Below are 13,035 nucleotides of genomic sequence, written 5' to 3' on the forward strand. Positions count from 1 at the left end.
TACCCAATGAATAAAATAAATAAATGTTTCATTGTAATGATTTTGTTTATATTGTGTTATAGCGTAGTTGCACCTTGTTAAGCAGCAATTACGAGCATTATGTGAAATCATGCGTGCAAGAAATGCAATGTTGGAGCAAATCTTGAGTTTAAACAAAGCAGTAGTGAAGCGTGAGTGTCTGCTATTTAAAGAAATCCTGCTCCAAAAAGTGCTTGGCATGTCTCGTTTGTTGCTATACGTTTCAATATGTGCTATACAGATTGCTCTGAACGACATTTCAGTTGCTGTGTAACTTGTGCTGTGCTTGTGTGTCACATGAACAGACACCTTCAGCTTTGGAACAATGCATACTGCACAGTAAAATAGGCATCGCAAAGCAATATTCAACAATGCAAGATTGGTTGCCAGTCACCTTGGAAATAACCTTTATTTAAAGAAAATTCCCTGGCGAGACAATATTCAAAAGCACAGTGAACAAAGCAAAGAAGTAACATAATGGCACATGGTTATTTGTCACTGCATGTGTATCTGTCATGCTCAACATAGACAAATCATGTGCTTTTCACTACCGCAGTATGCAGCATACTACGATTAGCCATATGTGAGCACACGCAATGTGTTATGTTGATGTGCACGGCCAATTTACTTCATGAAAAGAAAAATAAAACATGTTACACCAGCACATGTCTCCGCCTCATTTGCCAGCGAATGCGCCGGCGCACACTTTGCAGGTAGGCAATGCGCAAATTTCTGGGCAGCCGAAACACACCAACTATGGATTCGCGCACCGCACGGCCTCTTTGAAACAAAGCTCGTGAAGGCTGTACAGAGTGCGCCTGCGGTGGCACCTGTACTTGAAGCGGCACTTGTGCCTGGGCTGGCCCCTGTGCGCTGTCGTCATGTGCACCATCGTCATCTGGGTCTTCTGGCAGAGGCACGCCTGCTGCAAGGCAGAGGTTATGCAGCGCTGCACAAGCTGCAACAATAGTGGCTGCTTTCTGAGGCGATTAGTGGAGCACCCGATACCTCTGCAGGCATCGGAAGTGGCTCTTGACGACTCCTATGCACCGCTCAACGGCATTTCGCATTGATGCGTGTGCCTCATTATAGCGCCCCTCTGCCGTGAGGCGATTTGGGTGACCAGGCACAGAAGTCATGATACATGGCTCTAGCGGGTACCCAGAGTCCCCTGTAAAGTGTTGCATGTCAGTGAACGAAATGGATACATTAAGGCACAATGCAAGAACGCAGTCTACGCCAGGGCCCTTTTACAACAGGAGCGGGTCTTGGATTTATTGTTGCAATATATATCAAACACTGACCTTCCCGGGAAGTTGTAAAGAAAGTTCAACCCATTTTAAAGAAAAGCCCAATTTCACCTGTTGTCTTGGCTGCAAATCTCATTCTCAGGTTAAGTTGGACATGTAATATTTATTTCATACTGGTGGTTTTCTGCTCCGTTCATCCCATTTGGCCCTCCCTAAATGTACATCTTCCTCTAAAACTTATTAGCGCTTCTCTCTTCAGAAGTGTTATTTTATAAAACACTTCTAAGGTCTACTCTCGAATATGCTGCCAGTATCTGGGATGCTTGCTCTACCTTTCGTACCTCTTCTCATGAAGGCACCCCAAATCGAGCTACCCGTTTGATCCTTTCTAATCACTCCAGCACCACATGTCGCTGCAACAAAAAAAAAATCGCACACATTGCGGCACAAAGCAACATAGCGCAACTTGCACCATTCTACAATATATACTACACCGATCACTAACGTCGATGCCGAAAGTTTCACGCACACGCTTATTCCTTTGTACCAAGGACAGTGACCAGGGACCAGGTCCCCGAGTCCATTGTCACCAACCCTTTTCCACCATACTTCAAAACTGCCATTTCGACGTGTTCTGTAGAATTCCACCCCTGCCTGTAGCGCTCCACGTGGCGTTCAGTGTATTGAAATTAATAAATAAACAGCATAACATGTCAGCTGTTGTATACATGCTGGTACAAATATCTGCCTTTTAAGAGAGACTTGTTTCTCTCGATAGTCGCTGCAGGTTCATTAGGTACTGCTGCATTCACAACACATTTCTAGCAAATCACGCTTTCTTAAAGCTTGCTAGGATGCAAAACTATTTGACTGTGTATGTTTTACATGTGGAAGAAGCACTGGTACTTTAGGTGCAGTGCAGAGCAAGACTTCTCTATGAAGTAACAGGCCACGAGTGAGGCGGCGGCGAAATGCAGAATGCCTCCAGACGAAAGAATCGTGGCACGATCCCGGAAACCGTGGGTCAATTTCCAGGATATTCAGCTTCGCGTCGCACACCTCATAAGGGAAAGCAAAGAGAAGGTGTCAGTGCCCCTGCAACAAATATCTGTTACAACCTTTTGCTTACAACACTACTTGCCAATCAGTCAGTGAAGACAATTACAGAAAAGGAGATATCAACATACGCAGTAGGCAGTTGAACTAATGATCAGCATGATAACAATGTCATCTTAACCTACAAATGCAATGTTGGCATGTGTTCACATGCTCATGTATGGCGTGCGGTAACAACACAATGTGCAAAATAATTCCTTTGGTTTCTTCCGTCCATATTGTATAAGATTCTGCTAAAGAGTGCCACCTGTGTTGTTTTTTTGTTTTTTTTTCAGACAAAGTGCCTATTACAAGCGAAAGAACGCGGAAACAGCATGTGCCGTATTAACAGCTAGAGCAAATGGGTGTCCACACATTGAGAATGTGTGGACACCCACACATTCTCTGCACCCACCCTTCACTGCTACGGCGTCTATTCCGGTTTAAGTCGCGTGTAATGTGTTTACATTGTAGCATCGAAAAGGCTATTCAACTGTGATTGGAGAGCACTGAAAAAGTGCGGCCGTGTTCTCCCTCACACCATTTTCATTGATGGGATGCTCCTTTTCACGTTTACAGTCTGTTGGCCACAATGCTTTAGAATAAGAATCACAAGGACTCGTCTTCTGTTAGGATCGCTCACAGACGAAGACTCCCTTCACTGCTACGGCGTCTATTCCGGTTTAAGTCGCGCGTAATGTGTTTACATTGTAGCATCGAAAAGGCTATTCAACTGTGATTGGAGAGCACTGAAAAAGTGCGGCCGTGTTCTATGCAAAGATCAAAGTCGTCATTACACAAACGCTACTTTCTCTAATAGGAACGCAATTATTACCGGCAGTTGATGAAAAATAACGAAACGAAGTTTTTTACAACGTGCACTCGCGCAAACACATATCGAAAATATCTGTCAATATCTGACCGAAGGCTACGACAGTGCCTTCGGTCAGCCGGATCATTACAGCCGCTTCTTCATTCCCGACGCACTGTTGAAAACTCCCGGTGGCAAAAAACCGCAGCGCGCACAGCACTTTCATCGTAGTGTCGACACCACGCAATCTTTGAGGTCCGAGATGTCCTTCCAGCTCATCGCAAACACGTCGCACTATGTATTTGGAGAGCCTAAAATGCCTTCGACGCGTTCAGTCATGCCGAACGCGTCGCGTCGTTGCCTCTCGTCGTTGCCTCTCGTCGCGTCGTTGTCTTTCGGCACTCGCCAGCAGCACAACCAAAGGAGCCGCCATTGCCGTCTCTGTCTCGTCTAGGTGCCGGCTCGTCAGCTGGCGCGAGATTAGCCGGCAGCCACGGTTGCCCTAGCAACCCTCGACATCATGCTGGCCCCCGCGCGCGACTCTCAAACGAATCACTTCTCCGCGGTTCCACTCCTAGCAGGGAACCGGTTCCTTTCCAGATGATTGGCAACCTGTGTGACGTCATCAAAATTTGTCGTCCCGCCCACCAGGGATGACGACATCGAAGGGCCGACCAATGGCAACAGCCAAAAAGAACGGGCTCCCAAAGGAACCGCTACAGAATACGGCGCCAGTACGGGGCAGAAAATCGAGCTACCCGTTTGATCCTTTCTAATCACTCCAGCACCACATGTCGCTGCAACAAAAAAAAATCGCACACATTGCGACACAAAGCAACCAAAAAGAACCGGCTCCCAAAAGAACCGCTACAGAATACGGCGCCAGTACGGGGCAGAAATCGAGCTACCCGTTTGATCCTTTCTAATCACTCCAGCACCACATATCGCTGCAACAAAAAAAAATCGCACACATTGCGACACAAAGCAACATAGCGCAAGTAGAACCCTTACAAAAAGGGTTCTACTTAAATTGAGGACGACGCAACGGGCGTAACGTTAAGGGGGGGGGGGGGGGATGATAACAAGAGAGCAGATTGCGTGAAGGAACAAACGCAAGTTAATAGGGAGTTTTAGAATAGGGGCCCCAATAGTTTGGGGCCCCAAAGAGCTTTGCGGGTGTCAGCATTGGGACACGTAGGAGTGAAGAGTTTTAGAATAGGGTTTTACCATGGTTTTACGTTTGCGGATAGCGTCTTGCGCTGACAGCGCCACTACGGCGTCAAAGAAAAGCTATTGGAAATAATTAAATAAAACATACCATTTTATGAGAGGAATAATAATTTTGACTTGCGTGTATTCGCGTTTGATTACAATTTAGAGGTTATTCTGTAAGCAGCAAACAGTTAGTTGCGCTTAGTTTTGAGCAAACCAACTTTACTAGCCTTCACCAGCCAAGCTTAGCCGTGTTAGGCCTACGAGCCATAAGATCCACAATCAAATCAGGAATCAGCGGCGTCTAATGAGTCAATCTTCATAACACACGCTAGTTGAGAGAGAGCGATAACCGCAGTCACTTCTCCTAGCTTGCGAACTTCACGCGTTACTACGAATCGAACCCAGTTTTGTGCTAGGTGAGAGCCGTCGCTTCGATGGGTGCCGCCATGTTTGCCGACGCAAAACTTTTGGGGCCGCTATTTGGGCTCCCGCTAAATCGGTGAAATAGCGTTCCCAACGCAAAACCCAAACGCAGTTTGCGTCTTGCGCATGCGCAGTGGCTTCGACGCTATTTCTTTGGGGCCCCAAAACGTTTGGGGCCCCTATTCTAAAACTCCCTAATGACATCTTAGTTGAAATCAAGAAAAAAAATGGGCATGGGCAGGGCATGTAACGATAACGGATGCTCATTAAGGATTACGGACTGGATTCCAAGAGAAGGGAAGCGTAGCAGGGGGTGACAGAAAGTTAGGTGGACGCCTGAAATTAAGAAGTTTGCAGGGACAACATGGCCACAATCCTAACCCGCGCAGCTAGCACATGTTTGTTGACGCTATTTGAGAAGCAACACAAAATTTATGGCACATGGCCGGTATAGTTGAAGTATGGGAGAGGCCTTTGCCCTGCAGTAGATTGATGATGATCATCACATCACATAATCATGATACCCGATGATGATGATGATACCCAATGATGAGATGATACCCAATGATGATGATGATACCCAATGATGATGATGATGATACCCAATGATGATGATGATGATGATACACAATGATGATGATAATGATACCCGATGATGATGATAGTGATACCCGATGATGATGATAATGATACCCGATGATGATGATAATGCTACCCGATGATGATGATAATGATACCCGATGATGGTGATAATGATACCCGATGATGATGATAATGATACCCGATGATGATGATAATGATACCCGATGATGATGATTATGCTACCCGATGATGATGATTATGCTACCCGATGATGATGATTATGCTACCCGATGATGATGATTATGCTACCCGATGATGATGATAATGCTATCCGATGATGATGATAATGATGCCATTGATGATGATAATGATGCCAATAATGATGATAATGATGCCAATAATGATGATGATACCGATGATGATGATGATACCGATGATGATGATGATACCGATGATGATGATATCCGATGATGATGATACCCGATGATGATGATGATGATGATGATACCCGGTGATGATACCCGATGATAATGATGATACCCGATGATTATGATTCCTGATGATGATGATGATCCTTGATGATGATGTTGATACCCGATGATGATGATTCCTGATGATGATGATGATGCCCGATGATGTGGATACCTGATGATGGTGATGATGATACCTGAAGGTGATGATGATGATTATACCTGATGATGATGATTGTGCTACCAGATTATTGTACCTGATGATGGTGATGATGATACTTGATGATGATGATGATGTTGGTGATGCGCGCACTTCGGTGTTGATCAAGGTACGTTACCGCCAGTGTTTCGCCGGTTTTCTTTGTCGGATACATTACCGTACGACACATCAAAACCGGAAAAAAAGTAGTGGTTCGCCCATTTCGTAATTTTGGCTTCGGTAGCGTCCACGATCCGATTCAACCCACTACGGTACATGGGTCATGCATCAGCTTAACATTAGCGGAAAACAGTCTTATCAAAAAAGATCGGAAAACATCTCTGTCAATCACAGCGGCTACAAATGAGTTATATAATATCAGTAATTTAAAGGTAGTGAATAAAATGAAGGTTTTGTAAGCTGCATGGAAACGTGTGTTGCTGTCATATAAAACTTTAAAGAGCAATGCGCTTAATGGGCGCACATTAATGAATGAATGCTTGACAAGTTGCCCTACATTAACATGAATGAAGTCGTTAATTTTTTTAAATAAGTGGTTCAGTAGGTGATAACTAATATTCTAACATTTATAGTAGTAGTAGACGACGACGATGTGGGCCAGGTTATAAACTATCCCCACATAGGCGGGTACCTTTTAAAAGTGCGTGATACAACAGGCAGCTTACCTTATTGTTTTTGCTCGAAAAAACGGAGTCGGAAATTTGGTCGTGATTCTAAAATGTCGTATAAGACTGCTCACTTCTTTTGCTGCGTTGAATGCGAAAACTTGCGTGCAATTCATTGCCGACCCACAGGTCGCCGCAGCACAGCTTCTTGTATATGTAACCATGTGCACAAAACTTTGTCCCGAATTTTGTCTGTTGTAGCGGGTGGGTCGTAAAACTAGGTACGTGAAAACCGGAATTTGTTTGCAAGAATTATACAGGAAAAATATGAAGCTGTGCCTTTAAATGTGTAATCCGATAGCATTCAACGATCCCCGACTGCTTCTCACGCTTCCGGCTTATGTAAACCGCTGCAGCTTATGTAACCGTAATATTTACGGGCAAACGCTGGCGACATAATCTATGCACGAAGGTGAGTTCTCTGGTAGAAACACGGTCACTTGCATGGGCTGCTCTTCTCTTATTGTTTCACATGGTTGATATTTTAGTCTCGGAAAATTTAACATAAAAGGCACGTGCTGTCGGTGATTTGTTTCATGACATTTGTTTCTAGGCGCCATTCACAAACTACCGTGAAATAAGCTTGCAAAGCACGTAAGACTTGTCTTACGTATCAGCAACTTTAGTGATAGAACAACTTTAGTGCCATATGGAATATGCGTGAGTCGGTATGTTTTTCTTGCGAAAAGATGGTCTACGCTGGCCGCGGAACGCCAGTTTCTGCGACACGGAGCTCTTGACGCTGTCGCGTTAAAACTAAACCAGAAGCATAGTCTATAATCCTAAATTATGTTTAGACGGCTAGGTCGCAACGCTGAAGCCCGCCTTTGAAATATGGCGCCAACGTTCTGTTGCAGCAAGACTGACATTCCTGATCGGCGTCCCCGCAAACTACCAGCACTTCTGCTGCATTGTGAACGAAACGGGAAAGCAATGCTTGTAAACGTGTTAACTGAACTCACCGCAAAACGGTTGCACCAAACATTTCTACATTGCTTGCTGCGAAAAGACCAACCAACTGAAATGCACGCTCTTCATGCCTTGATAGACTTGTCTCTCTGATAATGGGGTTATTGCAAAATAAAATATAAAGGGAAAGTTTTCAGAAGGTTTCTGTTACAAATGTCGCTGCTCCAAAGTATAAATCTCGCTTCTCCGAAGATTGCTCCAAATCAAAATTGATTGGTAGCAGCAATGCAAGTTTCATAACGTGGTGCAGACGCCGTCCGTTTCTGGGACATTCACCAAGGACCGGCCATCGAGCACGCTTTCCAAGCTGCCGCGGCTCCTGGTCGTCATGCCCTTGGTGGGATATCCACAGCTGGGATACCCACCGGGTCGCGCGCTTTCACCTCGGTAGCCCGTGGCTGCTGGTCGCACGACGCCAGAGCATTCCGCTTGGAGACGGCCGTGCCAGTAGGCGTCATCTGGTCAGAATCAATGACGACCCGTACGTCCTGTCTTGTCCCCGCTCCGCCTAGCGACCGCCTGCGGGCACGAAGACACCGTACACGCACAAAGGCAATCCATGTGAAGCAAATTTGTGGCTGCAGCAGCATGACGTAACTTGTCAGAGCGTTTCGAATAGCAGAATGGTATTGTGTGCAAGAAACGAAGGCAAGCGCTATCACTACATTTAAATGTGGACCCATATAGACACATGCCTTATACCCTCAATTAGTTACACTTACTTTGTCCTCTCCGCCAGCCAAGAGTGGAAAACGCGCTTTCCGATCGCTCAAGGTTGCGTGGACACAATAGCTTTTCCTAGACGCTCTAGCGTCTAGGAAAAGCTTAAAAAGGTGCGAGGGCGGCACGCATAGCGTGGGGAGCTAGCCGCCAGAATAGCTATCTCAAGGACTGCTGCTGACGAAGGCGAAATACCTTCGTGTAATTATAATAACCTTAATAGGACTACTTTCGAAAGAACAAAAAAAAGAAAGAAGCGCGCGCTGTTGCTTTGTAGAGTGTAGAGTTAAAAGAGCCAGTTTAAGGCGATATAAGCGTGTGTGGCCATGATACGCACACGCAAACTGCCTTACAATATTTTGACTTGGGGGAGAGCTTCGTTAACAAACTATAACACGCTCACCGAGAAGGCGTCGACAGCACGAGACCACCACCTGACAGAGATGTGGAGAACTTCGCGGCCGGAACGAAGCCTCCCCTCTCCGCCAGCCAAGAGTGGAAAACGCGCTTTCCGATCGCTCAAAGTTGCGTGGACACAATAGCATAGCTCTAGCGTCTAGGAAAAGCTTAAAAAGGTGCGAGGGCGGCACGCATAGCGTGGGGAGCTAGCCGCCAGAATAGCTATTTCAAGGACTGCTGCTGACGAGGGCGAAATGCCTTCGTGTAATTATAATAACCCTAATAGGACTACTTTCGAAAGAACAAAAAAAAAGAAAGGAAACGGCCAAGAGGACTATACTACGAGAGCTATGACTGATAATTTTCTATATATATATATATATATATATATATATATATATATATATATATATATATATATATATATATATATATATATATATATATATACATGTATTCATCTCATCTATGGGATCGCATGCGCGCGTTGTTGCTTTGCTTTGTCTCTAAGAATCAAGGAAAGAAAAGCAAAATTGCAGCGCCGTGGTAGAGGAACGGAAGGCGATATAGCGTGCGTGGCTAGGATACGCACACGAAAAACTGCCTCAAAATAGTTAGACTTGAGGGAAATCTTCGTTAACAAACGATTGCACAGCAATCAGCATTCGAATATAATTATAACCCTAATAATAATTGTAAATATTCATCTCATCTATGGGATCTAATGCGCGCGCTGTTGCTTTGTCTCTGCGTGTAGTAGTTAAAAGAGCCAGATTAAGGCGATATAAGCGTGCGTGGCCATGATACGCACACGCAAACTGCCTTAAAATATTTTGACTTGGGGGAGAGCTTCGTTAACAAACAATCACACGGCAATCAGCACTCGAATACGACGAGAGAAATTATTGAGGCGTGGAAAGTTCCCTTGAAATAAATCTGCTTGTATGTATTGAACCTCTTAAAAGATGAGGGGGGGGGGAATATGCGCTCACCGAGAAGGCGTCGACAGCACGAGACCACGTCCGGGCACCTGACAGAGATGTGGAGAACTTCGCGGCTGGAACGAAGCCTCCCCTCTCCGCCAGCCAAGAGTGGAAAACGCGCTTTCCGATCGCTCAAGGTTGCGTGGACACAATAGCATAGCTCTAGCGTCTAGGAAAAGCTTAAAAAGGTGCGAGGGCGGCACGCATAGCGTGGGGAGCTAGCCGCCAGAATAGCTATCTCAAGGACTGCTGCTGACGAGGGCGAAATACCTTCGTGTAATTATAATAACCCTAATAGGACTACTTTCGAAAGAACAAAAAAAAGAAAGGAAACGGCCAAGAGGGCTATACTACGCGAGCTATGACTGATAATTATGACTGATAATATGTATTCATCTCATCTATGGGATCGCATGCGCGCGTTGTTGCTTTGCTTTGTCTCTAAGAATCAAGGAAAGAAAAGCAAAATTGCAGCGCCGTGGTTTTAAAGCGCACCCGTGGCAGAGGAACGGAAGGCGATATAGCGTGCGTGGCTAGGATACGCACACGAAAAGCTGCCTCAAAATAGTTAGACTTGAGGGAAATGTTCGTTAACAAACAGCACAGCAATCAGCATTCGAATATAATTATAACCCTACTAATAATTGTAAATATTCATCTCATCTATGGGATCTAATGCGCGCGCTGTTGCTTTGTGCATGCGTGTCATAGCGTGCGTGGCCATGATACGCACACGCAAACTGCCCTAAAATATTTTGACTTGGGGGAGAGCTTCGTTAACAAACTATAAGACGGCAATCAGCACTCGAATACGACGAGAGAAATTATTGAGGCGTGGAAAGTTCCCTTGAAATAAATCTGGTTTGCGAGACAAATGCTTGTATGTATTGAACCTCTTAAAAGATGAAGGGGGGGGGGGAATATGCGCTCATCTCTGGGGTGACTCGCAGCGTGACGCACGAGGTTCAATAATTGAAACTTTATTTTCTCTATTGGTACGGTACTGTTGAATAAGAAGAATTCCATCTTGTATAATGACAGGACAAAAACGCACTATTCTACTACCCTAAGAATAACCTCTGCAGCAATAATGCCGTAATAAAAATGAAAGGTATTAAAAATGCGTACTAGGGTGGTCACTTTTCAATAGTTCTAAACCTCAACAAACAAGTTGAACGGCTTGTAAATATAGCCCGAAGAAAAAGCGACGCAGCCGACTGGGAATGTTTTGGAAAATGTGCACATTTGAAGCGAAATCAGTTCGCAGCTTTTAGCATACATGATGCAGTGGCGTACTCCGCATCTTTTGTTATTGAGGCTGCATAAAAATGCATCCCACAAACAAATAGAAGGCCCCGTAGGCGATGCGTCCCTTGGTGAAATGAGGAATGCATGGAGGCACGTAAACACTAAGGCAAACCCTGGAGAGCTTCACGAGAGTCTTCAACTGTTGAAAAGCTGCAGGGAAAACGAACATGCTGACGAGCGAAAAGGAAGTGCTGAGAGAAGTACCTAATCAGCCTCAATCCGTACACAGATGAGAAAAAATGAACAACCCTTCCCCTACCCGAAAATAGGGGTAAGCGAAGCTTGTCCTGCGCGCACCTGACCTTCATCACGGTTAAGTAACCCACAGATAACGCGGCCGAATAGCTTCGGCCTCCCACTCCCTCAGTTCGGGATCTTCTCGTTGCTGTCGGAATGCCTGTAACGGCTGGGTCGGCGCGCGCCGCGGGCGAGCCCTTGCGCGAGCGACTTCTTGCCGCGAATCGTCTGAAGGCGCGCCCACACGGAGCGATCTTCCGGCAAAAAAGGGGCGGCCGGTCGCCTGGCGGCCAAAACATAGCTGTTCGCCGCTAGTCAAGCCGGGCTCGATATCCTCGCGGTCGTCAGCCGCCGGCAGAAGCAGCGAACGCAGGCGAGTAGCACAGACCAATCAGGGCTCGACTGCATCCGACTTCCGGTTAAAATAATGGCGGCGGTGGCCCGGTGGCCGCCGTCTGCTTTTCGTTACATGTGCGTGCAACACGTCGAAGGGACGCCGCCGGGTCGCCGCGTTGACGCTTACCGTTGAAAGTTCCCCAGTAACTTCGTTCCGTGCGGGTCGGCCTTAAAGCTGCCCGTTCCTCGGGGGAATGCACAACACGTGGGCGTCCCATCCGTTTTTCGAGACTGAACTCAACGGAAACGAAGCCGTCGTAGCGCGCGCGATACCCTTTCCAGTCCTTTCCCTCCCCGACGGAAGTGAAACGGCTCTGATCGGTTGCGCACGTGGTGTGAGCGCGAGATTATGCAATGGGAATCGTTGCTAATAGAGACCTTTAGCGAGTCCGGTATCCGGGCAAGCGCGGGCGGTTTTCCGGTTTAGCGGGGGCGTCAAGGTGAGCGGCCCGATCGGTGGCGCCAGCTGGTGGCGCAAAGCTCAACCACACAAACACAGAGCTAATTACTGTATTCTGCTTAGCTGCTGGCGTAAATTTCCGACAGTGGCGTAATCGTGTTCACAATTACGCTGCTGCCAAAAATTTGCACGAGTGGCGAACCAGGATATGGTGAGTTACTGCAGTTTTAGCTATGCGTTTGTCTGGTTGAGCTCTACAACACCAGGCGGCTTCACCGCTCACGTTTACGCCCCGACCATCCGGTAATCCGCCCAAACCGCTCCCGTTTACCGGAATAGCGTACAAGCTAAACGTTGACTCGCGCTCCGCGCCGGCGCAACTGTCAAGTCATCAAACCACCTTCTCTCCCGCAGCTCCTCTGCTCTGGGAGCAATGTTTTTTTTTTGGTGGCACCTAATTTTGTGAGCCAATACAAGCTTCGCGTGAGCAAGCTTGAGCAAGCTTGCTTGGGGAGGAAAACAAAAGAACGGCAGAAAGTTTTCATGCTCATAGTAAACCAACAGAATACTATATAAGATCAAGCAAATTCTCTTGCTGCCCACTTTGACCTTGTATCCAGTACTACATATTGTTCACAGTCGCAAGACATAAAGAGTGAGGAGAAAGAAAACCGCTCGAATGCAAATGCAGGCCCACCGAAGGTTAAAGCAACTCTTAATACTACAACGCAACTGCACGCTGCGATGATCTCGTCTTATCGAAGTGCACTAGGACCTGATCGCATCTCAAATGAAATGACCAAACACATACATCGTTAAACTTGAATGAAGATCCTCTCATTCGTCCTCTCACAAGGTCCTCTCATAAGTGGCC

General features: G+C 46.3%; 1 protein-coding gene across 9 annotated transcripts in view; it reads right to left on the reverse strand.

Moving 5' to 3' along the window:
* Positions 1-401: 401 nt before the first annotated feature.
* Positions 402-13,035, reverse strand: part of LOC135896690 (uncharacterized) — a 35,468-nt gene continuing 22,834 nt past the window's right edge. For 4 of the 9 annotated variants that reach the window (XM_065425183.1, XM_070536160.1, XM_065425185.2 and 1 more), the window contains exons 6-7: positions 8,084-8,237; positions 402-2,327 (exon numbers count right to left, since the gene is read on the reverse strand). In XM_065425183.1, the coding sequence (XP_065281255.1) occupies positions 2,118-2,327; positions 8,084-8,237 (364 nt within the window). In that variant the 3' untranslated portion in view covers positions 402-2,117. Of the gene's footprint in view, positions 8,238-9,829; positions 10,045-13,035 lie in introns of those variants that run through there. The other 5 variants (XM_070536159.1, XR_010562779.2, XR_010562778.2 and 2 more) reach the window with 5 other exon arrangements.

The sequence above is a fragment of the Dermacentor albipictus genome, chromosome 3 (assembly GCF_038994185.2).
Source record: "Dermacentor albipictus isolate Rhodes 1998 colony chromosome 3, USDA_Dalb.pri_finalv2, whole genome shotgun sequence".
In the NCBI taxonomy this organism is placed as follows: Eukaryota; Metazoa; Arthropoda; class Arachnida; order Ixodida; family Ixodidae; genus Dermacentor; species Dermacentor albipictus.